Below are 26,591 nucleotides of genomic sequence, written 5' to 3'. Positions count from 1 at the left end.
CGTCTCCTTTTGTACATCAATTAAATAAAATCCTTAATTTACTATTAAATCATCTTATTTTTCTAATTCCTAGAGTCAATCAACTTGTTAACCATTCTATCAAATGTTTTGTAAAAGTCCGCAACATCCACAGTCAAGTAATCTCCCAAACTGTCCTTTCTCAAATTCTTTGGATTTGAATTACTCCACAATGTATAGTCGTTTCCCTTCCAAAATGTGAATTGTTCAAAGCATCTCCATCCTCTTGTTGTTACTGTATTCCAAATTTCAAGAACTGCAGAGGTTTCCTCAGGCATCCACAATGAGTGAGTCAATCCAGCTCCATGATATCCAATTAAGAAATCTGAATCGTGAACTTTTTGAATTTGTTCAACTAATTTCAAATGTGCAAAATCAACTCTTTCCACTGTGAATTTCTTGCCATATTCTCTGTGAGTCTTCATTCGATCCAACACCTCTTCTTCATTGCTAATTTGACGAGACATGAAATTGTGCTCGACTCCAAATTTCACATAAGGTCTTCGACTGATGAACAAGACACGAATCACATCACCCTTATTGATTTCTCTCTTCTTGATACCCAAACCATTCAAAATTCTATTGGCAAAATTGGCAACGAGTGGAATTTTTGAGTGACACATAGTAGCATCATTCTCATTAAAATTCATCAAATTTGAGAGGAAATGTGTAGCATAGCCAGCATGTTGAAAGATTGCCCTCTCAAATCTTACCATTCCATTTGAAAAGGAAGAGGCCTTTTTCATTGGTCTCTTGAAGGAAAGTGCCTTATCCCACAAGAAATCAAAAGGTCCATCAAAATGCTCATCCAAAATGACTATTTGAATATTTGAACTGTTCAGTTTAAACATTTCAATGACAACATGTGTGGCAAAGAAATCACTCATTGCATGAAACATATTGACATGTTCATCTTGTTCTCTCGATACGAAAATAGTAATTCCATCAAAAAATTTCACATTTTGCAAATCAACTTGTTTTTCTTCAAATGTTATAAAACTGGAAAAGATATCCTTTCCAAAATCATTTGCAAAATGATTCAAATTTGAAAATTCATTCGTTCTATGACAATTTCCAATCAATGCTCCAGATTTGTAATTGTAATAAGTTTCCTTTTTACAAAAATATCCAGGTCTATATTTCAAACATGGTGCTCTTACTAATTTTGAGAAATCCATGACTAGATTTTCAGAATCACAAATTGTGTGTGGAAAGGTGGCAGTTGGCAAGTGATAATTATTATGTTCATAACAAGTCAATTGTGTTTTTTGATGGGATTCCTTTCGTTCACACATTAATAATTGATTTTGTTTCCATTGACGAAGCATTCCACATCCATATTCCGAATCACATAATTCTTCTTGTTTAGTTTTCAATCTATTCGAGTCGGAATTTAGACAAATCAGAGGTGTTGTAGTTTCTGATTGTTTGTTTTGCAATTGTTGATTAGCAATATTTGTATTTAAATTTGATGATGGTTTAGTTATTGTTTGTACTTGATCTTTTTGTTGTTCGTTTGTTTTTTCATCTGTTAATACATCCGAATTTATATTCGAAATTTTGTTTCGAATAGATTCAAAGGTTGATGATTTCTTGAAAACAGATTCATGTCGTTGAATGTTGATAATCACTAGAATTAATAAAACAATAGCAAAGACAGCAATATATATTTTAAATAAACCTTTAATACATGAAAGTCTCGCCATTTTTTCTTTATTAGACCTTTATTGATGACAAAGAGCAACATTTTCGGTCCAATCCTATGAGCCAAATTCGTGAGTTGATTTAGAATCATGATGTTGTTTCATTGATTTTTCATATAACTCGATGGCTTTTTGACGATCCCAAGAAGCTGATAAATTTAAATGGAAAGGAATGAGAGGAAGATTGAAAGCATTGTGTTGGACAGATGGTTGTTGGATTGCACTGTTGAAATTAGGTGCTTCGTGATGCAGTGGACTTAGTTTGGAATTAGTTGCAAGAATGCTTGAATCATGAGAATGACGAGTTGTAATAGGAGAAAGAACAGAACTTGGTTTGGAGGTGGTAGTTGAGTGAGCTGAATGATTTGAATGATGATGTTCATGTCTGCTGGCGTGATGGTGGTGAGTTGAGTGATGGTGGTTTGTGGAATGATGATTGTTGGAGTGATGAGTTGAGTGATGGTGGGATGGTGAATGATGCATCGATTGACTGAGAGGTTCTTCAACCCATCCATTGTACTTCTTCTTTTTCTTATGTTCTGGGTTGTGATGAAGAGAATCTGAATCATGCTTTTCTGAATGCTTTGGAGATTTCATTTTGATTTCCATCTGGATGTTTTGCATTTCAGTTTCTTGTCTGCAATTTTCAAAATCTATTGATTCATTACTCCAAAACTCATAAGAGTGCAATACACCATTCGATTGAATTGATTTGACTCTTCCCTTACTTATATCCATAGAGTCACTCAGAGAGCTAATACTGCTTCCTATTGAACCATTTTCACTTGCTCTTCTTCTTGTAGGTGAGATTGATCGCAATGGTGCATGATGTTCACAAAGCTCAACTGGAGAAGATTCATGACTCTTGGAGGCATGTGTAATACTGCTTCCACTACTCGAATGATGACTAGGTAAGGAGTAAGTCTTCGATCGGTTTGAAACATCTACATCACCTTTCTTAGAATCGTTACCCAATAGTAATTGTCTCACCATCATGGATTGTTTATCCATCACTAGTGAATTACCAGCAAATGAGGAAATAAATGTTGTTGATGGTGCTGATCCCATGTTTCTCTTATTCAATTATTCTTATAAAGAGGAGAGTTACCCTTAACCGTTAAAAAAGTACTTTGTGTGCACCTGCTTAATATTTTTGTGTTAATGTTTTTTTCTTAATGTTTTTTAGAGTGCTTCGATTTGGCTTAAACTCTTGAGGTGTTAACGAGTGAGGAGGAGTAGAACTGAAGAACTAAGGACTAGACTTTTCTGGATGCACCACTCTATTTTTGATATTGAATTTATTGCTCACAGATCCTTTTTCACAAAATGGTTCCTTAATAGCCCGAACCGGTTTGATGCTAATCAACTCTCATTGAATTGTTTGGAAGAACTAAGCGGCTTTGATTCACACAATGTCAGAACTAAGGAACAACTAATACTACTATTATTTAAAGGAGCAAGAATGAAAATTGTCTTTTTGAGGAAATTTTGAATCCACAGTTAAAGGATCTGTCGATTCAATTCGGCTTTATATTTGGATTTTAAATATTCAACACTCTGAAGATCTTCTAAGGATAGTACGCAGAGGCACTTGTCGTACAGATAGTGATACTGTTGGTTCGCTAAGAAAGACTCGATTTGGTATAAATCAGATTGAATCTTTTTGTGGAGTTCTGTCGCTTCGTCCTTATGACAAATCAATTCATAAACATTACAAATGCCATTATTATCCTCTTCATCATATTTTGATAAATCCCCACTTGATGTACATTTAAATGTTGAACATGGCATTGAAATCTTTTCAGTCTCCAAACTGTCTACAAAGTAGCAAATAAAGTTCTCCCTCACCTTACGTAAGGTGTTTTGACCAATAAGTACCTTGGTTTTGTAATGGTTATTCATTTGTAGCATGTTAATTGCCATGTCATAATTTTTTCCAATCATGGAGAAATTCATTCTAGTATTAGATCCTAATAGCCCACAAATAATGTCTCCACTATTGACTGAAACCTTGATGGATATTTTGGAGGAGGTTTTCTTTGAGTGCTTTTCAATTAATTCGCTTATCTGATTGACAATTTCCAAAGCAGCACTGCAAGCATTTTGTTCATGATTCAAGACAGGGAATGTTGACTCGTTAAAATAACAAACCAATGCATTAGTGTTAAACTTGTCAACTAATCCTCCATGATTGTGAGTTGCATTGCAAACAAGCACAAAGTAATCATTGAGCAAGTCTAACAGGTCGGAAGGTTTCATTTCCCTAAATATTTCGGATGGATTGAGCTCACAACATAATACTGACATGTTCTGTGTTGTTAATCCAGCCTCTCCATAGGAATAGTCTTGTTTGATCATTACCTTTTCTACAACAATCTCAGGTACATACTTGGAAAATGTAATTAGACCTTTTTTCATTGCCTTGATGTGAATTTGCATTTCTCTGATATCACTGAAAATACTTAAAGTCTGTTCCTTTGACTTGTTATCTTTCAAGTTGGTCAATTTGAGCATGTCTATTGACAATTGTTGTATTGGATTACTAATTGCTTTGAGGGTAAAGAAGAGTATAATCATACCAAATATAAAAACAATAACGAATACAACTACAGAAGTGACACCGCCTGTCACTACTTCATCTGCAAATGATTTCACTTTCGAAGCTATTGCCACTCCCCATCCAAGACTATACAAATCTGTAGCAAATAAAAGCTCAACAGAATATGCCTCACCTTCAAAAGAATATGATTTCTTTTCCAAAGAAAGAGAACATAATACTCCATTGGTTATCTGGCAAGTAGTGGTATTGAGAGTGTGCAACACTCCTCTTTCACTATAATCCTGTATGATATATTTGGCAAACAGAAAGTAATCTGAACCAGATTGAGCATTGACTGCTATTAAATCACCATCTGGATTCGTAATAAATACCATATCAACCTCTCCAAATGAACCAGAGCTATTTTTCAATAGCTCACCTAAAGCTCTAGATTGTAATTGAAATCCAACAACACCATATAGGCGAGATGGAACCTTAATTGATGAAGGAGCAGTATCAACAGGAATGTATCTGAGCGTTGTCTGATTGAGTGCTTGTGAAATTGTCTGATTAACATAGATTGGTATTGTCACAGCAATACTTTGGTCTCCATAAATTGATTTGAATACAGGGGCCCACTTGATAGAATTTGATGCATCAGATTCTTTTGTATATGGCAAGTACCAAGGTCTCTTTGTGTTCGAAACTGACAAATTACAAGCAACATAGTCAAAGTTTTCATAATAGTAAGAATCATCAGTTATGATAGTGTCGAGATGAGCACGATAAAAGTATTGACATTGGGATTTACCAGCTGTACCATTTCTTATCGTGTGTTGAACGTTTCTATTATATCCTACATAGAAATTATCCGATTTACCATAAAATATGCCATCTATTGGTATACTATTCCCATAAATACTAGCCACATAATTAAAAAGTTTAGTCCAATGTAATTGGTTGTTAATATTAAAATCAGATTCGGCCATCTCAAACTTGATTGTCTCTACCGCAAGATTTGTATAGTCCACAATCTTTAAAATTTCATTCTTGGAATAGGTTTTGATTTGAATTTGTTGGATCGATTCTGTTTGTTTCAAAACACTCTCACCACTCGAATAAAGTAAAATAAAGGAAGAAATAATTCCAAAAATTCCTTGAACAATAAACAAAATAATTAAAATATTCAAAATGGTGCAACACTTTGGAGGATGACACATGAATGTCAAATTTCCAAAGAAACATTTCAACCATATCCAAAATGAATATTCACTCTCAATAATTTGATCCTCGTTATCACTATCCTCATCAATATCACTCATCAGTCTAATTCTCTTTTTCTTTTTAATCTTCTTGACAGCCTCTTGTGATAAACGACTTCTCCTCCTCGATGAAACATTCGACTCGTTCACTATATTAATATGATCATTCTTTTTCAATACTTTAATGAAAGCAGAACTATGTGCTCCATAATCACTACTCGAAACATTGTGTGATTCGAGTAGTTGTGTATTATTCCTCGAAAAGTGAGAAACACAGCAAAAGTATCTAAGAATAGTTTCCAAAATGTTCTCTCCCTTTCTCTTGGTTTTTTGGAAGATTCCTTCATCAGTTGATTGATCATCAGCAGGAGACGTTAAATTATTATTATTGTTATGTACATTAATTTCGCCCACCAGATGGGCTGAGGATGATGTTGTATGAATATTAGTTGGTATGATATTATTATGACTCGTATTACTACTTTGATTATTATTTGTTGTTGTTCGATTAAAGTATTCTTCATCTTCTTCACAATTAATTATACTATTATTACTAATTATATGTTGTTGATTTGTTGTTGATGGAGAAGGAGTATGATTAGGACTATTATTTGTTGTATTGGTGGATGAAGACGACGATGTAGAAGAAGAAATTGGAAAATTTAAATCACCATTATTATTATAATGTTGCACAACACTTGTTGAAACTTCTTCCAATTCCCTATCTTGCTGATAATAATTATTATTATTTGTCTGATTATTATTCATCAAAATATGATCAATTAAACTGGGCCGCTGATGATGATGATTGGAATTTTGCTGATAATGATGAGCAACAAGATTCGAAGTGGAGGATGAATCGTCACCCGAAGATGAAGCTCTCATGAATTACTTGTTGTTTTTTAACTTGGAATTTCACCACTCTCAATATTGATTTTGTAGGGAACAATTTTGAAAATCTTGATGTGATGCGATGGAATTGATTCTTGTTGTTGTTTTTCAAAGTGATTTATGAAAGGTTAGTGTGCGTACTACCTCAATTTGTTCAACTTGGCCAAAATAAGCAATGTGTTTGATTCTCAATATTTGTTGCTGGTAGAAAGTGAGGCAACAATTTATGTTGTTTTTATAATAATATTACTCAATGATCATTTTGTGATAATAGAAAATCAATAGAATGGACACAACCCAACAATTTCATATTATTTATGGTCATTTTGAGCTGTTTCTATTGGATAATTCGGGCATTATCCTTAATCTTTAATTGGTCAAAATTAAAGCGAGCACAATATTTGATGAATTCATTCTTCAACCATGTCTGTCTGTGCATTCTAGTATAATCCAGCACACACTCGAACTGTTTCAAGCTTAGAAAATAACCATAATTGAATCAACAGCCTTTTTTTGCCGCCAACACTTTTTAAAACAAACACAACAAAAAAATGGCGCCAAAGAGAAAACCTGTTATTTCCCAAAAACAAGAAACGCTCGTTTTATCGAGTGATGACGAAGATGAAGATGATCAACCACAACAAGTAACAAAAACAAATAATGAAGAACAAGAGGCTAAGAAAAGAAAAATAGCAGAGGAAGATGAAGAAGATTTTGATATTGATTCCGAAGATGAAGATGATGCTGATGAGTTTGGAGATGAAGATGAAGAAGGTTTTGGAGATGATTCGATTGGAAAACCAGTTTCTTTATATGTTTGCAGATGGCCAAATGGTGATTTTTCATTGGTTTCAGCCTATAGTAAGGCGAATGCAGCAGAGATTCTTGATGAAATATCTGATCCTGGACATGCAATCATTACTCCATATAATGGACCACTGTTTTTTGATTTTACCCACAAGAAACCTGTGTTTGATAATGTAGCGTATGTATTTAGCACTAAAACAGCAGAATTTTCAAAGAAGGAAAGAAATTCATCACTCTTCAAACATTTTGAGGAATTGTACAAGAAAAAGAAGGATTTTGATATTACAATCAAATTTAAAGATACTTCAACTGGGAAGGAAGGCTCATTGCCAGCTCACAAAATGTTTCTTTCAATTTTTTGTAACTATTTCAAAAAGTATTTCGATAAGAGTCCAAAAAAGAATCAAATTGTGCTTGGAAGTTCATTATCTATTACTGAAGCACATGTAAAGAGTTTTTTAGATTTAATGTACACCAATAGATGCCCAGAGCAATCACTCATACATTTTTATAAGGTAGCCCAAATAGCAACGATATTCGAATGTGATGCAGTTATTTTCAGTGCTTGTAATGAGATGCTGAATTCAATAAGGTTTAGTTATTCAGCAGCAGATATGGTCTCTATTTTGAATTCTATACATGAATCCTCTTCTTGGAATTTATTATTCAGAGCACTTTGTGAACGTGTTCACAAAGAAGTAGAACAATTGAGGAATGGTGGATTAAAAAGTCAAATTTGTGAAATACTATCCAACTGGAAAGGGTCTGATAATTATATTCAATGGAGTGAGGATAAGGAGGCGCTATCTCATAATCATTTCAAACTTTCCAAATCCACCTACTCTCCTGAGGATGCCTATACAATGTGGAAAACATTGAAAGAAACTGTATTTCCTTTGAGTCATAAACTCAAAAAACCCGAACCTTTCAAGAAGGCATTCATTCAGGAGATTAATGAATGTCAAAATCAGAGTGAAGAGGCTCTTAATCAACATCCAGAACTAGCCGGTTTAATGAATAGAGCAGATTTAACAAGCATAGATGTCATTAATTCTTGGATGACTTTTATGGGACGTCCAACTTTGTAAGTATTTGGAGATCATTGAATCAATTCAAATCTGAAGTAAAATTTGTATCATATTTAATAACACAACTCTTTATCTTCTACATACGATGATGTTCATTCACAACATCGAATTTGGTGGCAGTAACACCAGGACCTAAGTGGAATGTTTCTGCTATCAATACAGCAGACCTCACCATTTGAACAAAATCATTTGGATCAATCTTAGTCCAATGTGATTCTCTATCTACAACGTTTTCCTGCTTCTCGTTCTGGTCTCTTGGTAATAAACCTGGAGAAGACTTTCAAAACTTCAGAATCCTTACATTGGCTAGTATGTGTGGTGAGACAGCTTGTAGAAGAGAAATACTTACTTTGGTCTCCATGCGTCCTTGAATAGGAAATTAGATCCACCAGGAGTGGCAAATAAAACTTCATCAAAGCAGATAGAATCCTTATCTTTGACTTCATATTCCTTCTTTAAATGTTGAGTATATTCACTGTATGAAAATACAGATCCAAAGGCTTGCAGAATTGGCATGTATGGTCCCATTTGATAACCATCCAAATAGACCACATCAGTACCTTGCACATATTCATCCAATAATTCCATAGTATCAGTTACTTCAATTCCTTCCTCTTCAATTCTCTTAAAAATCATCATGAGATAATTCACAAACAAGGATGAGAAATCAGTCATTGAGTGGAACAAGTTATATTCACCATCTCTTTGCAAAAAGACAACTCTCCTATTAATTTTCTTTGAACAAGCCCTCTCTCCTTGATATTGACCCATCCACTTATCCAAATGCATTTGGAATAAATTATGTCCCTCTCTACTCTTCAAATTGTCCACTTTCATTGAACATCCAGAGGTAAACCAGCCCTGTGTAAATCCATTTGAGAAAAATCCATCAGTCAGAGTAACAAAATTCCTAATCCTCACAAAATTATCCTGTGCAGTATGTCTGGTTTGTTGAATTCTGTACATGTAAACTCTGCTATTTTGTGTATTTTTCTCATCTCCACAAATTACTCGTTCAGACTTTCTCCATCTCTCAATCAATCCAAATCCAATATCATTATGACAAGCTAACAAGTGTGGATCTGATTTAATAATATAATTTCGTAGCCAATATTCGTATTCGGAATTTAATGATGATGAAGAAGTTGATCTTGATCTTCTACCATTACTTGTTGCCGATCTTTCCGAAATAGATTGTTGTTTATCTTGTTTAATTTCTTGTTGTTGTTGCTGAGTAGTCATAATCATTGCTCGATCATTATTGATTATTATATTTTCTTCATCCGAAGACGATCTCATCTTATCGCTCCTCTCCTTCAACATAAACTGGAGCATGATCAGAAAAACAGCACCCATCATTGCCATCAGCACGTACACAGCCACACGAGCACAACTCGTCCTCTTTCCCATCAGGACATGATTTTGCATTTTTTTAATTTTTTAAAAAATTTTTATTTGTGATGATGAAAATCATGGTTGACCTTTGAAATTGGTATGGGGAACTTAAAGAAAAGCTAATTTTGATAAGGAAGAATGGATTTTTAGTCCATTCAAGACTGATAAACTAAATACTGAAGAACGAGATTTGAAATTATTATTTATTTCGTTTCTTGTTTGTTAGATCTGCCATTTCAACATCTTTAATAGTTGTTCGAGGCGATAATACTTGTTGATGATTATTTGGTTCTTGATTGGAATTTTCTGGAACCTTTTCGAGAGCTGAAACAAATTCCTGAGTTAATTTTCTAATAGATTCGTGTTCTTTTCCTTCTTTGTAGTCATCAACAACCTTGCTCAATAATTTCACACTTCTGCAACTACAATTGACCAAAGCATACAGTAATGTAATTCCACATAATGCAAAAAGTAATAAGGGAGAAGGCTCCAAGGTGGAATCCATCCATGAGGCATATGTCCACTCTCCCAAGATACATTTCACACCAGTGTTCATATCAACATCTCCCTCACTACAACTGACGCATTTATGTTGAACACAAATCAAACCAGTTCCACACCAAGTGTCAATTCCCTCAGTGTCAGATCTAACAATCGATGAAGAAACCTCAAATGGACAATCAGCTCCATACAATGGATGCTCCTTAATTAATTTACATTTACCACCATCTGTACAATATTCATTGACAGCACATTGAAATGAATTCAACAAGTTACTGGTTCCACTCGTTCCAGGAATACACTCCCCACATTGAATTTGCAAAACTCCTTCCTTACTGTAGGGAATTTGATTTCTTGGACAACCGAGATTAAGCTTGGAAATTACATTCATTGCAGAGATGGTTCTATGCATTGGTCCTCGACAAGTTCCTTTCACAGGAGGACTCAATGATGAATATTCATAGATGTTGGATGAGGTGGAAGAAGAATCGGAAGTATCTGAATGGGAATAGGTACAATTGAGGGTTGCTGCAGCTGCTGATGTGAAAATTAGGAATAAGGTGAGAAGAAGGAGATATTTGCCAAATGATGAAGTGAAGAATAATTGATGATCATACTTATTGTTCGTTGGGAGGTTAGGGTGAGGCTGATGACGATGGTGTAATATAGTCATTCTTTGATGATGTTTTTATTTGGAAGTTTCTTTTTTTGTAAAATGATAAATTAAATAAATTAGGAACTAGATTATTATACAATAGTATGTACAAAATGATTAATAATATTGTTGCCAACTACTACCATCGGCTGGAACAATGATACCTGCAACTAGGAGACCTATATCGACAATCCACCAAACTCCAACCCCTCCAAGTGTCAATAATTTAATAACACTATAAAGTTATTCCACACAAATTCTATTAGATTGTAAAAACTCACCCTAAAACAATATGCTGTAAATAGAAACGATCAGCTCCAAAAATTCCAGCAAATACAGACAATACCAAAGCTGTCACAAATTGGAAATTTGAATAAATACTATTAATTAAAATATGAAAATGTAAATTGTCCAACATTCGAATATTGTTCAAAGCAAAATAACATACGTTTTACATGGAAATAGTTGATGCCATGATCTTGGTCCCACACATTCAATACTAGCGAGAACAGTACAATTAGCATATCCATACTTGGTATTATTTTGAAAAGCTCCATTCTGTGCAATAAATTCTTCATAGGCACAAGTTGGAATACTTGCACTTGGAGATGTCAATGGAAAATCACAAACTCTAAATTCATTAGGACTGTAATATTTCCACAAAATCATCAATATCCAACATTTAAATTATTTAATTTTCAGTAATAATAAATTAATTCAATGTAATGATTCAAAACTAAATTCTAAATAATTGCACATACACTAATAAACAAGGAACAAGAGGTGTATTCGGATCATACTGTACACACTCACTAATATCGTCCACAATAATTTCACCTCCAGTTGCATTACTACATTTCGGAATGGATACTAGTGTTGTTGCTGCTCTTGTAAAATTAATACAACAACAATTACTCATCACTAAAATTAAAAAACATGAAAGGATGACCTGATGAAAACTAATCCACACTGAAGATGATGATGAACCTTTCGTCCGACAATTCCTAATACAATTCTCTTGACTTGCCGCCATTTTTTTCAGTTCTTATCCCTTCTTTCATTTGCTTTCCCATTTAATGTTCATCATTGCATAGAAAATTGTCATCAAATAATTATGAAGTAAATTGTCCATTGTAAACTTGTTCTCCTTCTTCATCTAATGAAGCTTCTTAATGCATCAATCTGAAAAATCACATTTGGTATGCCTTTCAGTTGAAGTAGTTGATGAAACCTCCACAACAAATTTAACTATCAACAACTACAGCCAATTATTACAACAATATTTGTTAACTTTCACCAACAACTATGCACCAATCGTCATCATCTTCTTCTCGTTCATTTATTAAAACACAATGGAAAATTTCTCCGATACAAGAACTGACCGAAGTATTACAAAAAATTCAAAAACAAATTTCTTTTACTACCACAACACAATTTCTTTACATATCATGATGAATTGGGTTAAATTCAATTCATGATGAGAATCAAAGTACCATGAATTATTGTGACTTGATCTGTTCTCTTCCACCTTGATAAAAAATTCGCGTCTTTTGCTTTTCCGAATGAAGCTTAAAAGTCGCGTCCACAATAAGCGGATTGATAAAGGTTGCAGCTTTCTCCTTCGAAGCTTTTGATCGCAACAAGTTTTCAACAGCACTTTTAAAAAAAATTTCCAACCCTTCTCTGTTGTTGCTGATTCATCTTCATCAAACACAAGAAATAAATCATCATCAGAATGCCAGCACAACCAAATCCATTTGAAAGCGTTGCTCGTTCTCTCGAAGTTAACGGTGGCAAGTATAAATACTTTAGCTTACCTGAATTGAAGGACGATAGACTCGATACTCTCCCTTTCTGTATTCGTGTCTTGTTGGAAAATTGTGTAAGAAATTGTGATGAATTTGCTGTCTTGAAGGAAGATGTTGAAAAGATCCTTAACTGGGAAGAATCAAGCAAGAAGTCTATTGAAATTCCATTCAAACCAGCTAGAGTTTTGATGCAAGACTTTACTGGTGTTCCTGCTGTTGTCGATTTGGCTGCTATTCGTGATGCTGTCAAGAGACTCGGTGGTAATCCAGCTAATGTTAATCCACTTGTTCCTGTTGATTTGGTTATCGATCACAGTGTTCAAGTTGATGACTTTGGTTCAAAGGATGCTTTACAACAAAATCAAGAAAAGGAATTCAATAGAAACTATGAAAGATTCAAGTTCTTAAAGTGGGGTAGCAAGGCCTTCAAGAATTTGCAAATTGTTCCACCAGGAAGTGGTATTGTCCATCAAGTTAACTTGGAATATTTGGCTAGAGTTGTTTTTGAAAATAATGAAGAACTTTCATCAACTGATAAGGAAAATAATTTACAAGCTTTGTTATATCCAGATTCATTGGTTGGTACTGATTCACACACTACTATGATCAATGGTTTGGGTGTTTTAGGTTGGGGTGTTGGTGGTATTGAAGCTGAAGCTGCCATGCTTGGTCAACCAAGTGCCATGGTTTTGCCAGAAGTTGTTGGTTACAAATTAACTGGTAAATTGACTGGTGCTGCTACTGCTACTGATTTGGTTTTGACTCTTACTCAAAACTTGAGAAAGTTGGGTGTTGTCGGAAAGTTTGTTGAATTCTATGGTGAAGGTGTCAATAACTTGTCTGTTGCTGATCGTGCCACTATTTCAAACATGGCTCCAGAATATGGTGCTACTATGGGTTTCTTCCCAATTGATAACACTACTCTTACTTTCTTGAAACAATCTAACAGAGATGAAAAGAAGGTTGCTTTGGTTGCTGAATATTTGAAGGCTCAAAAGTTATTCGTCACATCTGATTCAGATGCTGCTAACATTCGTTATAGTGCTAAATTGGAACTTGATTTGACTACTGTTGTTCCATCTTTGGCTGGTCCAAAGAGACCACACGATCGTGTCTCTTTGACTGATGTCCATAAGGAATTCAAGGAAGGTTTGACTGCCAAGAGAGGTTTCAAGGGATTCGAAATTCCAGCTGAAGATTCTGAAAAGACTGTTGAAATTGAATATCAAGGAAAGAAGTACAATTTAACTCATGGTTCAGTTGTTATTTCTGCTATTACCAGTTGTACAAATACCTCAAATCCTTCTGTCATGCTTGCTGCTGCTTTGCTTGCCAAGAAGGCTGTAGAACAAGGATTGACTGTTAATCCATACATTAAGACATCTCTCTCACCAGGTTCAGGTGTCGTTTCTGAATATATGACTAAGTCTGGTTTGCAAGGATATCTTGACAAGTTGGGTTTCAACGTTGTTGGTTATGGTTGTATGACTTGTATTGGTAACTCTGGTGAATTGCCAGAAGTTGTTCATGAAACTATTGTTAATTCCAACTTGGTTTCTGCTTCAGTTTTGTCTGGTAACAGAAACTTTGAAGCTCGTGTTCACCCAATTGTCCAAGCTAACTATTTGGCTTCTCCACCTTTGGTTGTTGCTTATGCTCTTGCTGGTAATGTTAAGATTGATTTTGAAACTCAACCATTGGGTGTCAATCCAACCACTAATCAACCAGTTTTCTTGAGAGACATTTGGCCAACTCACGAAGAAGTTCAAGAATGTGTCACTAACAATGTTCTTCCAGAAATGTTCAAGTCTGTCTATGAAAAGATTGCTTTGGGTACTGATAACTGGAATAAGTTGGATGCTCCAGAAAGCATGTTGTATCCATGGGATGAAAAGTCAACTTATATTCACGATCCACCATTCTTCAAGGCTGTTGAATCTCAAACCAATGAAAGCAAGCCAATTAAGGATGCTTACTGTTTGTTGAATTTGGGTGATTTCACTACTACTGACCACATTTCTCCAGCTGGTAGTATCTCATTGAAGTCATCTGCTGCTCAATATCTCTTGGAAAGAGGTGTTGAAAGAAAGGACTTTAACACTTATGGTGCTCGTCGTGGTAACGATGAAGTCATGGTCAGAGGTACTTTTGCTAACGTTAGACTTTACAATAAGATGATCGGTAAACCAGGTCCAATTTCTCTCCACGTTCCATCTGGTGAAGCTGTTTCAGTTTTCGATGCTTCCGTCAAGTATCGTGAAGCTGGTAACGAATTGATCGTTATTGGTGGTGAACAATATGGTTCAGGTTCATCAAGAGATTGGGCTGCTAAGGGTCCATATCTTTTGGGAGTTAAGGCTGTTATTGCTACCTCTTTCGAAAGAATCCACAGATCTAACTTGGCTGGTATGGGTATCATTCCATTGCAATTCAAGGAAGGCCAAAGTGCTGACTCTTTGGGTTTGACTGGTAAGGAACAATTCAGCATTGATTTGTCTGCTGGTATGAAGCCATTCCAAGAAGTTACTGTCTCTGTTACTGGTAACGAAAATGTCAAGGAATTCACCACAATTTTGAGATTCGATACTGAACCAGAACTTGAATACTTCAAGCATGGTGGTATCTTGCCATACGTCTTGAGAACCAAATTGTTGGGTCAATAAATATGTAATATATAGTCTTCGTCTTTTAATCCTAGTTATTTATTTTACAAGTACTAACTTTTTACTTTACATTATATTGAGATTTCAGTCTTGATAATTCTCTTTCCATCATTTCCAATCTCAGTTTGAATGAGTCTTTCTCTCTTTCTTTTTGAACAATTGAATGCTCTAATTGTTGTTTTTCTCTCTTGATCTTTTGAATTTCCTGTTCTCTCACATCCAAGTCTTTCTTGTTTTGAGCTGTAATAGACATGCCTTCCTGTTTCATTCTTTGGACATCGGTTTGTAAACTTTCAATTTGTTGTTGCCTCATAATTAAATCATTATTAAAGCTGCTAATTTCTTCCTTGTACTTCTTTTTATATTCCGAAAGATTGTACTCCGCTTGAAGTACCATATCATTCAGATGTTTCACTTTTTGATTCCAATCATATTCACTCTTCTGATAGATTTGTTGGTCTCTGTTGAGTTTGACTTGAATAGATTGCATGGAAGATCTTGATTGCTCTACAATCTTTCTATTTTCATCGTTCTTGGCATCGACTTCATCTCTCAATTGATCTAATGTACAATTAAGATTGGAAACTTCTGAAACCAATCTTTGTCTATCTGATTCTGCGTTGAGAAGTTGAGTTTCAAGCTCAGAGTTTCTTTTTCTGAGGTATTGAACCTCTTTTTGGCCATCACTTCTTTCCAGTTGCATTTGCTCCATTTTATGTTGGCAAGTATCCAGTTGAGTTTTGGTATTGTCCAACAAATCTAACAAGTTCTCTTTTTCTGCTTTTTGTGAAATTGTAAAATTTCTCATTTCTGTTCTCAATTCTTCCAATTCTATTCTATGTCTCTCAGATTGAGTCTTTCTTTGGTTCTCTAATTGACTCAACACTTGATCACCCTTATTGAAGGAAGATTTTAGTTCATCCAATTCAAGAGTTGCGTGTTGGAGTTGCTTTTTGTTAATCTCGTATTGTTCATTCATCAAACTCAATTGATTCTTGAGTTCCAAATTTTCAGTCACCAATCTCTTAATTTCCTTTCTTGATTTTACTGAAAATACCTCAGTCATAAAAGCATCCATTTGAGAAACTTCAATAATTAATTCTTCATGTTCTTGAATGAGGTGATTCAACATGTTAACTTCTATATCCTCTAGAGAAGACTTTAAATTAGCCAATTCTAATCTTGTTTCATCATTCAAATTAACTTGTTCTTTCAATTGAATTTCAAGTTGCTTCTTCTCCTCTGAACTTGAATTGGAGTTTTGCTTCATTGATTCTCGTTGCTTTTTCAAATCTTCTTCCAATCGCTTGATGGTTTCTCCCATGACTGCTTCTTTTGATTTAAATCTCTCCACATGTTGATTCACAGACCGTTCTTGATCTTTCCGAATCTCATCTAGTTTCTTTTCCAAATCAGAGATTGTCTTTTCGTAATACCCACACTTTCTTTTCAATGATGGTATTTCAATTTCCTCAAAATTTTTCACAGATTCTGCTGCGTTGAGTTCTGCCTTTTTAATATTTTCTTCCAGCACCATTATTGTTTCTCTAAGTTTGGAATTTTCCCTTTTACATTCAATTAACTCTGATTGTGTTTTTGACTTTTCTCTAATGTGTCTCTCAATATCTTGATCTCCTTTTTGTTTCTCAATGTTCACTGAATTTCTTAGAATGTTAATTTCTTCTGATAGAGTAAAGTTTGAAATCCTCAAATCATTCATCTGATGTAACTGTTCCTCAATTTGTGCATCAGAATCTCTTCTCAGTAAATCTAATTGTTGAATCAATCTAGAGTTTTCCGATTTATAATGATCAATTAACTTTCCTAGCATCTTTGTGGAATCTTCCTTTCTTCTTTCCTGTTGATCATTCTTTTCCTTTTCCTTAGCAAGCCTATTTCTTAGCTTGAAAATAATATCATAACACTTTTTCACTTCTAAATCTCTATAATTTACAACTGTTTTGCTAGTATTACTCTGGTCATTATCAGTAACACTTTCAATATCCGAAATTTGGTCATCCATTATCACCAAACTTTCACTCCTTTTTGGACTTGCTGGTCTACTTGTTTGCTGTTGAGGAATTTTGAATACTTGTTGTGGTTCCACTCTTTCCTCTTCAATTTGTTGATTATTTCTATTCTCCTCAATATTTTGATTAAGGTTCAGTGTCGGAGTGGAGAGAGAAGCAAGAGGCTGTGCAACCTCTTTTCCAACACCAACGTTCGAAGGAACAGAAACCACTTGATTTGTTCCATTAATCTCCAACAATTTGTTCGTGTATTTACGTAAATTCAGCAACAGATCATTCGGTGAGGTTTTAAGGGAAGCTGTTCCAGCACCATTCGATATCCCTCCCACATTCCCAGTGTTTGTTGATGGTGTTGTTGAGGTACCAACCACAACATTACCAGTAGTAGTATTAGTAGCAGCAGCATTCATAGAAGTAGTTGAAATATTTGGCGGGCTTCCATTCCCAACGAATTGTTGTTGACTCATTTTTTTCTAAGGCGTTAATTCTGAGAGACCAATTTTTTTTAAGGGCGTTTCTATCCTAATAAGGAATTTAAATATTACAATTACAATTAATTTTTAATATATTAAATATATTTAACTATTTAACTATTTAATAATTCTTTTAAAAAAAAGTTTAAAAAAAATAACTTGACAATGCCCACCACAAGAAAGAAGAAAATTTTAGTTGCAATTTTCGGAATTGTCTCCACTTTTATATTGATACAGATTATTTGGTGGTCGTGGTCACGTGGATCATCAACACCAAATTATTATCATCCGAATGGAGAATCATCGACACTTTCCGATTATTGTTATTATTTGCATAATAATAATAATGGAAAATCATTATCCATGAAGCAAGTATTGGAAATTCTAACACGAAATACAGCAAGTATGAAGTATCCACTCCAGCAACATGGTAATCCATATATTGTAACGGCTGTTTCTTCTGGTTATTTTGAAAGATTTGAAAATTTTGTTGGATCCATTCATAGAATATACGAAACTAAGGAGAAATTATTTAATATTCAAGCAAGTTTTTTGAATAAGGATTCGAATATTGAAAGAATGATATCTGATAAATCTTCGTATTGGTGGAATTGGAATAGTTATTTGACATCTGAAAGCAGACCAATAATTGTTTATAATTTAGGAATGACAAGTGAACAAGTTCAAAGAGCAAAAACTTTTAAAAATGTAGAAGTGGTTGATATTGATTTCAAATTGTTACCATCTCACTTTAATAATTTGAAATCATTTGCCTGGAAGCCACTGGTTATGTATTTAGCATTACAGAGATATCCAGCAATTTTCTTTTTGGATAGTGGAGTGGAAGTTTGGAATCGATTGGATCGATACGAGTCGATTTTGATGGAGAAGGGATATTTCCATGTGGTTCAGGAGGGATTGACCACTGGATGGAAGTGTTGTGGAACAGTTGGTGAGCTCACTCACATTTCCACATTCAATTATTTGGGATTCAGCCAAAAAGAATATGGACCAAAGGTCATGTGTAGTGGTGGTATTCAAGGATATATCAAAGATTCGCCAGCTTATAAGAATGTTCTATTGCCAACCCTGGAGTGTGCTTGGAATTCTGAATGTATTGCTCCAAAGGGCTCTAGCTTGGCTAACCACAGACAAGACCAATCGGTTTTCTCACTCTTCATTCACAAGGCAGGTTTGGTATGTGAAACGGATCCTCGATTATGGGGAAATCCAGGAAATAGAGCTGGAATTCCAGATTCAGAATTTGTTATTTATTTGAGAAAGGGGGATCCAAACAAACCTCACATTAGGAATATTGAATATGAAAAGGGCTTGGCAATAGTAATCCCAGTGAAGGAAAATGAAAAATCGAACGTGTTGAAAAAATTGGATTTGTGGAATGAAAACAAATATTCGCCATGTTGGAATTATCCAACAAGCATGAAAGTTGATTTGGTGATTTACATGACTCACAGAAAGGACGAAACATTTGAATCGGATGTGAACCAAAAGACCACTAAATATTCTCACTGTTTCAACAAGATTAGTTTCAAATATACTGAAACTCAGGAAGCAATTCTCAGTAAGGTAATGCAAGATGATTCGATTTTCAATAATTATGAATATTTTCTCTTCATGGAATCTAACAGCAAACCAATCAGAGCCAATTGGATCAATGAAATGGATTCAATTATTTCCAAAAATCGTCAATCCAATCCTAGCTTTTGGATGATTGCGACTTTACACAAAGGATCAACGCCTCAGGCCTCAATTAGTTCCAATTCGATATTTTCAACACACATCTCTCTGAGAACTCTCTTCAGAGAAGTATCCTCCCTCACCAGCAAACCAACTAATGCTGAACTCACTTCACAAATCTATGAATTCCTTCACAAGAATGAAAATCAGGAAATGTACAAACATATCAAGAGTCGAATTATTTATCATGATTTTATACAAAATTTGGATGATTGGAATGAAGAAAATGTGAGAGCACTTTATCCAAATACCTTCCTAATAACAGGATTGTTCAAGCAAACATAAAGAATCGGCTGCACATTACCAGATCTTTTGAAAATTTGTATTAAGCAGATGTTTTTATCTTGTAATTCAAACAATGAGTGAACGTTGAAACTTTACACAAGAAAATGCACGCATCAAAAAGAAAGATGTAATAGTTTATGGATTGTAAATCGAACATTCAATCAATTTGGAGTATTAAGAACCCAATTATGAAAATGGGCCATTCTCTTAGCTCAAATAAAAGTTTTTTGCAAAGTACAGTGTTGTAGGTGAGGACAAACGCCCCAGAATCAATTTGTTACACCATTTTACATTTCGGCCAAACCTTAGTTGGTGTTACAACACCTTAGCAATATTGTAGGTTCTTCTATGGAATCGAACATAATATCAATTTACAATTAGCTTCAGAATTCTTGAAGACTTTTGAAACAAGTGCCATGAAATATTTCAAACACACTTAACTGCGCAAAAACACTTCCTCACCATTTGTTTCATCCTTAAGGTTCATTGTGGTCAACACCCTTTAAAGGTCCCTACTATCTCCATCCTCAATAAATTTCATGAGAGGACAATCCATAAATTGATAAATGTGATAAAAAATCAAAACGAGATGCTTTTGTCCGCCTCCTGGTCAGGAATGAGTGTTTTTCATTAAGCAGCAGGAGCAATATTACATCAAGACCAGACTGTATTAAGTATGTTTTTATACAACGTATTAGAGAAAGATAATTATTATATATTGACCACCATGAATAGATGGATGTGTATGTATGTATGTATGCAAAGATTCGGGGAGAAGAAATGTAATAATTAATTTGCATAGATGTTAAGATGTTTGGATGTTAATGTTGATGGAGAGCATTCATGCCATCTGTTCGGTTATTATATAATTCAAGCATTCAATGAAGGAGGATGGAAAACACATCAGATGTTGCACACATGCTGTCCATTCTCAAGAGTAAACTGAGAACACATGCATGAATAATGAATTCTCATCTTCACATCATCTGTTAATTCAGTCTTATTGAATGAATGCATGCAATACATGAACACATGCACATTTGCTAATATCACTTCATGAACACATACATACATACATGACATGAACAATTTTAGCTGGAACGAGCGATTTGATTTAACATTCAATTGGTTTTCATCAACATGTTATATGTACAATTTATTCTAAAATTACAAATTTCCTTCCAATGTTTCTCATCAGATGGTTTGCCTTAATATTCTTCTATTTACAATTTATGGATGAGGTTGAAATTCATCATATTTGAAGAGATCACATTGACCAGCTTCTTCCAATTCATTCATTTCTTCAACAATTGGATCCAGGAAGCTATTAAACATTTCTTCCACGTTGCCAGATATCATTGAATTTTGATGCATCATGTTTGCTCCAAGTGGACTTGAAATCAACAAATCAAAAACTGATCCTTCATCTTCCAACATGTTAGCAGGTTGTTGATGCATCATTTCGAATTGTTTCATCATAACTTGTTGCATGTAAACTTCTTGATTTTGTTGTTGCTTTTTCATTTCTTCTTCAGCAACTCTATCACAGAAAGCATCGACATTGAAAGATTCCCAATCAATGTCTTCTGGATCTCTTTGAGTTTCGTCTATGAAATGGAGAGTTGGATCATTCAAATCACGTTGTGGAACACCACGGACCTTAATACTATCTTTGAATCCAACAAGAACCTCATCACCATTCAAAATGTCACAGAATTGTCTCATGCTGACCTTTAGAATAGAACTAATATCCATCATTTCTAAAAATCTGGATGGACTAATGTGTGAAGGACGACAAATGTAGAGTGGCAAGTTGATTTCATCCAAGACGACTTCTGATGGTCCAACATTTGGTGAGCTACAATGGAATTCGTCAGCAGCCTTATATACCAAAAAGTTTACAAAATGCTTTGGTCTGAATGTGGTTGTTGGAATTTGGAAATTTGAAGGAGGAGCTTGTTGAACATTTAATTCAACTGTTCTTTCAATATTACTGGCGCCACTCAAGCTCAATAGGTCTGCATTTTCTCTGATTTGTTGTTCGAGTGTAAGATTTTGACCTTGAATAGATTCCTTCTTCTTCTTAGCACGACCTGCTCTGTTTGAGTTGATTCCATCTTCAAAGACAAATTGGAATTCCTTGCTTTCTCTCGTACGTTTGGTTCCTTGTTTGGAATTTTGATTAGTGACTGATGGAGTATTGTAACCACTGCTGGAACATCCTTGATTGGATTGACTCATCATCATGGTTCTGTTGTGAGCTGCAAGTATTCTACTTGTTTGATTATTGCTGCAATTAAATACATTTGCCATCATTGGCAAGATATTTGGAGTGGGAGCAACTGCAACACTTAAAGAGGCAATTTCAACGTGTCCTTGTCCTTGGAAATCCATTCCAACACCATTGAAATTGTGATGATTACTCTCGGTGCTTGAAGAGGAGCTTGCAATGCTTCCTCTTCTTGCTTGTTGTCTTGCAAGTCTTTTGGCTTTTCTTTCAGCAATTTCAATGTCCTTATTCAACTTGTTAATGAATTGAGGATGTTGCATGGCAAAGACTTGTTTCTTGAGTATTTGGATCAAGTGGTTGAAGTTGTAAGGCATGACACAGTCGTGGACATAACCATTTCTGTACTTGTTTTCACAGTTGGCTAACAAGTTGTTATGGCGAGTAATGAGATTGTAGGAGGTGGCAAGGGATTCATCATGGGAATTATGTGCCTTGATGAGGATTCTGTCAAACTTGTTGGTTTGAATAGCATCAACATCTCTAATAAAAGATTGGAAAATCTTCATGTCAAAGGTTAAGAATCTGTTAATGACACGATTTTCTTTCATTCTAAGAGCATGATAACTAGCATAATTGGACAAATCATTCAATCTAACACCCTTACCAACAGAACTCAAGTGGAAAGTTTGGAAATAATGACGGTTGTCAAAGCAATTATAGCTCAACATGATTTCTCTTGGATACATGACACCATTGCCAGCAGTTGACTTGAAAGTCAACATATTTTGAGAGATATTTCTGTTACCACCCTTTCCATTACTAACTTGCTTAATGGTTCTATTCAACATGGTTGTTGGATCTCTGTGAGATTCGACCATGTAACAGAAAGTATCAAAACTAAATTCAGTAATAACACCAACGTGATTCAAGTCTTCATAGAGATATTGCAACATGGATAAGGCATTATCACCAAATGAATGCCATCTAATGCCAGCAATCATGTAACAAATGGCATCTTCAACAAGTTGAGAATATCTGGAAATTCTAAAGAAGATTCTTCCATATCTTTCTTGGAAAACTTCAATTTGCTTCTTTGGTATTTGCTTTTTTTGGCTGTAAATTTCACGAGTGACTGGTATTTGTTGAATTCTTTCAGCCATGTGCTCAGGAACTGTCATTTTTGACTTTTCAGCAATAATGACATCAGCATTGATAATGAGATATTGTCTGAGAGCTCTTAATACTTGATTCTCATCGTCAACTACCAATCTTGATGATCTGATCAAGTTGGCGATGAGTAAGAAGCCAGTATAGTTCAACAAATCACTTTCTGGACTATTGAATAATTTGTAAAACATTCTTGTGAATTTGTCATCAATATATTCAAGGATTTTCATCTTGACTGCATTGAATTCTCTTGCAGAGACCTTGACCCAATTGCCTTTGGCTCCCTCAGGGAATTCCAAGAGTTTTATGGAAGCTCTCAACAATACAATGGCATCAATGGTCGAGCATTCAAAGAGTGCTTGTCTAATGATCAGGTCGAGTGCACTAACCTCCTTACCATTAGGTTGGAAGGTATAACCAAAGAGGCATATATAGATCATACAATAGACATAGATTGAGTGAGGTTCAATAGAGTAGCACTCTCTCAACACTTGAGTAGCAAGGTTCGATCTCTTTGAGCCAAAAAAGTATGGAACTGCTTGAGCTAACTTGAAGGCACGTTCAATGTCGAGAGTGAGTGGAACTGATCTTTGGAAGGCATAGCTCTCTCTCAAGGTCTTCAATGTAGGTAAGGTCTCAGGGGAAGGGACATACTTTTTAAAGTGTCCATTGTAACTGCTTGGCAATGGAATGTCCAAGTAGAGGGTTGGATAGGTGGCTGAGTTGGCAAATGGTAAATCGGTTACAACCACTTCACTATTCAGCAAGGTTCCAATCTCTAGATGTGGAAGAGCCAATGATAACATTCTTCTACTCTCCAGGACGCTCACTTGTTGGCAAATGTTATTCAAATAACCAAGATTGAATACAAACACAGGATATGGATAATCAGGCAAGTATACAACCAAGTTGCTGTGAGATTGGATAAAGTGAGTGAGACGGTGTTCACCAACGTTCGAGAAGTCATTGAGCCATTGAGCTGCAATGCTTTCATTACTTGGAGTTGTTCCTCTACAGAATTGCTTTTCACAACGAGCCAAGTTGTCCAATTGTTGCAATTGAGCACTATCAAGGAAGGTATCAAGAGAAGGAGATCCAGGCAAGCTCTTGCTGCTGCAATTATAAATGGCATTGAAGATTTCTTGCTCTTGTGGACGACCTGTCCATTCACTTCCAGAAGCGCCACCTGGGGTAGTAGTTGAACTGGAAAAGGAAGCAGCATTGCTATTCATCAACCCTTGTTGATTGAATTGTCTGATAGGAAACATGTATTCTGTGGTAAGGAAATGATACAGGGAGGTAATTAAACACTGTTTGTCGCTTTTCAATTGATCAAGCTGTATGTGTTTGTGTTTGGATAATAAGGAAGATTCTCTATTAAGCTAGGTTATTGTTGTTTTTTTTGTTGTGTTGTGGCTAGGAAGCAGTTGTGTCTGTGTGGTGTTGTGCAAAATATGTACGAAGGGGGATGGCCAGATTTGATTAAAGCTGTTAATGGAATGCCAGTAATGTGTTCTTTTCACGCTTGAGGGTTATATTAAGGAAAGAGTCGTGTACAACCAACGTTCGCTTGATGGGATTATGTTGAGAGTTTTTTTCGATGTGTTTTCTTCAATTGAATGAATATTCGCTATCAATTGAAGAATATTCAATGACTCCAACTCAGCATTAAGGTAGTCCATTAAGGATCTAGTGATTTAATTGGTGATGGTACAGTGATTGTGTAGTCCATGTTAGAGAAAAGCCAAATAGCACAACATTAATTCATCTATCAGTGCCATTATGTTTACAGTGAGGTTATTTTCACCCTTAATACCTTGACAATAATAGACAAGGCGATGTCATTCATATCTACGACATTGGGATATGTTCCTCAATTTTAAAAACTCAATGCCAGATCAAGGTGTGATAAGAATCTCACTGTCCAGTTCCTGCTTCCTTAAATGTCTCCAATTGGCTTGATTATGGAGACTTCTCCCTGTCCAAAAACCGACCTTATAAAGTTGGTTATAAGTCAGTAACTGTATAATACATTAACAAATACGTGAAATGTATCCATTTTGGAATTTGGCAATTAAAAAATGTTCGAAAACCACCAAATGTCTGATTGTATATTCCACATAAGGATGAACACCAAAACTGAATGCCTATATTAAGCTCAGTTTTCCCTTGTCGCCATCGTTGAGTTATACACTCTACGATTTATTGAACGATACGAAGCTTGCGAAAGGTGACACAAATGGTTGGCCAACCGTGGCTTGTTCTCCTGTTACAGATGGTTATCAATCCTAGTACTTGAATAAATTCCAGAACCATCTGTTTTTATTGCAAGGTTATGCAACATTCAATTTTCTTGATTTTCCTTCTCCTCCTTTGATTTTTTATCCAGAGTTGTAATCTCAACTGACCTCAATGAGTGATACTTTCTAATTTCGTCCAATGCATTTCTGTTTTGAGATGATGGGACAGTTAACCACACAGGAAGTCTTTCCTCAATTTTAGCCATGAAGGTTTTCTCTTCTTCTTCCTTAGAAATTCCCATCATTTCTCTGTATTCATCAGCAGTAAGATTATTCTTGAGTTTGTATAATTGAATTCTGTGTTCGATGTATAGCCCCAATAGTGAAAGAGACATGGCAGCAGTACCTGCTCCCAATCCACCTGCCATCGATCTCAATAAATAATAAGGAACTGCCAATCCCTTATTACCTGCATTTGACAGCATTAACCTTTTGAAAAATGTTATACTCGAATATAGTCCAAATGCAGTCACAAAGTGTGAAATAAACTGCGAAGGTATAAGGTTGCTCAGGTGTAGGTATTCCTCGACACTAAAATATACATAGCAACTAATGCCTACATTTCCTGCCAATGCAACTGTCGTATTGAAAATGGATGTTGGAGGTTGCACGGATCCTGTAGTCACTACGGTCTCTGACATTCTCAGTGGTTTCACTCCAATAGACCATCTGTTGAGAAAAGAGGATGCATTGAACCTCTTCCTGAGCAAGCCTAATGTTAATCCCATCAATGCTCCAACTCCTACTCCATAACTTGTTTTTTTAATCACCTGTTTCGACCATGTTTTTGTATTGAATGATTTTTGTTCCGATGTAGTTGTTGTTGGTGGTGTTGTGATGTCTTTGTCTTGTTGCATTTTTTATTTGATTGAATTCGATTTTAATTTTATTTTAAATAATTTAAAATAGTTTCTTCACACCACTTGGTTGGAGGAAGATAACGAATTCAGTGAATTTATCTGCCATGTGCTGCAGAATAAAGGTATGGATAGAGTAGAATAAACTATAGAAAATAATT

The 26,591-nt window shown here is 35.1% G+C and overlaps 11 protein-coding genes across 11 annotated transcripts; 3 read left to right on the top strand and 8 right to left on the bottom strand.

Annotated features, from left to right (window-relative positions):
- Positions 1–62: 62 nt before the first annotated feature.
- Positions 63–1,313, bottom strand: NAEGRDRAFT_74092 (uncharacterized protein; the record flags this gene model as incomplete). Its single annotated transcript, XM_002670893.1, has 1 exon — positions 63–1,313. One exon carries the CDS (start codon positions 1,311–1,313, stop codon positions 63–65), a length of 1,251 nt encoding a protein of 416 aa, XP_002670939.1.
- Positions 1,314–1,778: 465 nt separating this feature from the next.
- Positions 1,779–2,789, bottom strand: NAEGRDRAFT_74091 (uncharacterized protein; the record flags this gene model as incomplete). Its single annotated transcript, XM_002670892.1, has 1 exon — positions 1,779–2,789. The coding sequence occupies one exon, from the start codon at positions 2,787–2,789 to the stop codon at positions 1,779–1,781; it is 1,011 nt and encodes a 336-aa protein (XP_002670938.1).
- Positions 2,790–3,200: 411 nt separating this feature from the next.
- Positions 3,201–6,407, bottom strand: NAEGRDRAFT_81707 (uncharacterized protein; the record flags this gene model as incomplete). The annotated part of the gene is made up of 1 exon (XM_002670891.1): positions 3,201–6,407. One exon carries the CDS (start codon positions 6,405–6,407, stop codon positions 3,222–3,224), a length of 3,186 nt encoding a protein of 1,061 aa, XP_002670937.1. The 3' UTR covers positions 3,201–3,221.
- Positions 6,408–6,964: 557 nt separating this feature from the next.
- NAEGRDRAFT_53239 (uncharacterized protein) lies at positions 6,965–8,308 on the top strand (the record flags this gene model as incomplete). Its single annotated transcript, XM_002670924.1, has 1 exon — positions 6,965–8,308. The coding sequence occupies one exon, from the start codon at positions 6,965–6,967 to the stop codon at positions 8,306–8,308; it is 1,344 nt and encodes a 447-aa protein (XP_002670970.1).
- Positions 8,309–8,653: 345 nt separating this feature from the next.
- Positions 8,654–9,736, bottom strand: NAEGRDRAFT_74088 (uncharacterized protein; the record flags this gene model as incomplete). The annotated part of the gene is made up of 1 exon (XM_002670890.1): positions 8,654–9,736. The coding sequence occupies one exon, from the start codon at positions 9,734–9,736 to the stop codon at positions 8,654–8,656; it is 1,083 nt and encodes a 360-aa protein (XP_002670936.1).
- Positions 9,737–9,902: 166 nt separating this feature from the next.
- Positions 9,903–10,877, bottom strand: NAEGRDRAFT_53237 (uncharacterized protein; the record flags this gene model as incomplete). The annotated part of the gene is made up of 1 exon (XM_002670889.1): positions 9,903–10,877. One exon carries the CDS (start codon positions 10,875–10,877, stop codon positions 9,903–9,905), a length of 975 nt encoding a protein of 324 aa, XP_002670935.1.
- A 99-nt stretch (positions 10,878–10,976) lies between these two features.
- On the bottom strand, positions 10,977–11,778 carry NAEGRDRAFT_74086 (uncharacterized protein; the record flags this gene model as incomplete). Its single annotated transcript, XM_002670888.1, has 4 exons — positions 10,977–11,094; positions 11,141–11,239; positions 11,308–11,505; positions 11,621–11,778. The coding sequence occupies 4 exons, from the start codon at positions 11,776–11,778 to the stop codon at positions 10,977–10,979; spliced, it is 573 nt and encodes a 190-aa protein (XP_002670934.1).
- A 756-nt stretch (positions 11,779–12,534) lies between these two features.
- Positions 12,535–15,359, top strand: NAEGRDRAFT_59586 (aconitase). The gene has a single exon (XM_002670923.1). The coding sequence runs from the start codon at positions 12,595–12,597 to the stop codon at positions 15,328–15,330; it is 2,736 nt and encodes a 911-aa protein (XP_002670969.1). The 5' UTR covers positions 12,535–12,594; the 3' UTR covers positions 15,331–15,359.
- Positions 15,360–15,391: 32 nt separating this feature from the next.
- NAEGRDRAFT_74084 (uncharacterized protein) lies at positions 15,392–17,827 on the bottom strand (the record flags this gene model as incomplete). Its single annotated transcript, XM_002670887.1, has 1 exon — positions 15,392–17,827. One exon carries the CDS (start codon positions 17,825–17,827, stop codon positions 15,392–15,394), a length of 2,436 nt encoding a protein of 811 aa, XP_002670933.1.
- A 171-nt stretch (positions 17,828–17,998) lies between these two features.
- Positions 17,999–19,876, top strand: NAEGRDRAFT_74083 (uncharacterized protein; the record flags this gene model as incomplete). The annotated part of the gene is made up of 1 exon (XM_002670922.1): positions 17,999–19,876. One exon carries the CDS (start codon positions 17,999–18,001, stop codon positions 19,874–19,876), a length of 1,878 nt encoding a protein of 625 aa, XP_002670968.1.
- A 1,230-nt stretch (positions 19,877–21,106) lies between these two features.
- NAEGRDRAFT_53233 (uncharacterized protein) lies at positions 21,107–26,430 on the bottom strand (the record flags this gene model as incomplete). The annotated part of the gene is made up of 2 exons (XM_002670886.1): positions 21,107–24,476; positions 25,682–26,430. 2 exons carry the CDS (start codon positions 26,428–26,430, stop codon positions 21,107–21,109), a joined length of 4,119 nt encoding a protein of 1,372 aa, XP_002670932.1.
- Positions 26,431–26,591: the final 161 nt, after the last annotated feature.

This window comes from Naegleria gruberi (assembly GCF_000004985.1).
Source record: "Naegleria gruberi genomic scaffold NAEGRscaffold_66, whole genome shotgun sequence".
NCBI lineage: Eukaryota > Heterolobosea > Eutetramitea > Acrasida > Naegleriidae > Naegleria > Naegleria gruberi.
This window is presented reverse-complemented; position numbering and strand designations above follow the sequence as displayed.

Excerpts from the sequence above, each read along its gene's own strand:
- NAEGRDRAFT_59586 (XM_002670923.1), top strand. The coding sequence starts at position 12,595 with ATGCCAGCACAACCAAATCCATTTGAAAGCGTTGCTCGTTCTCTCGAA.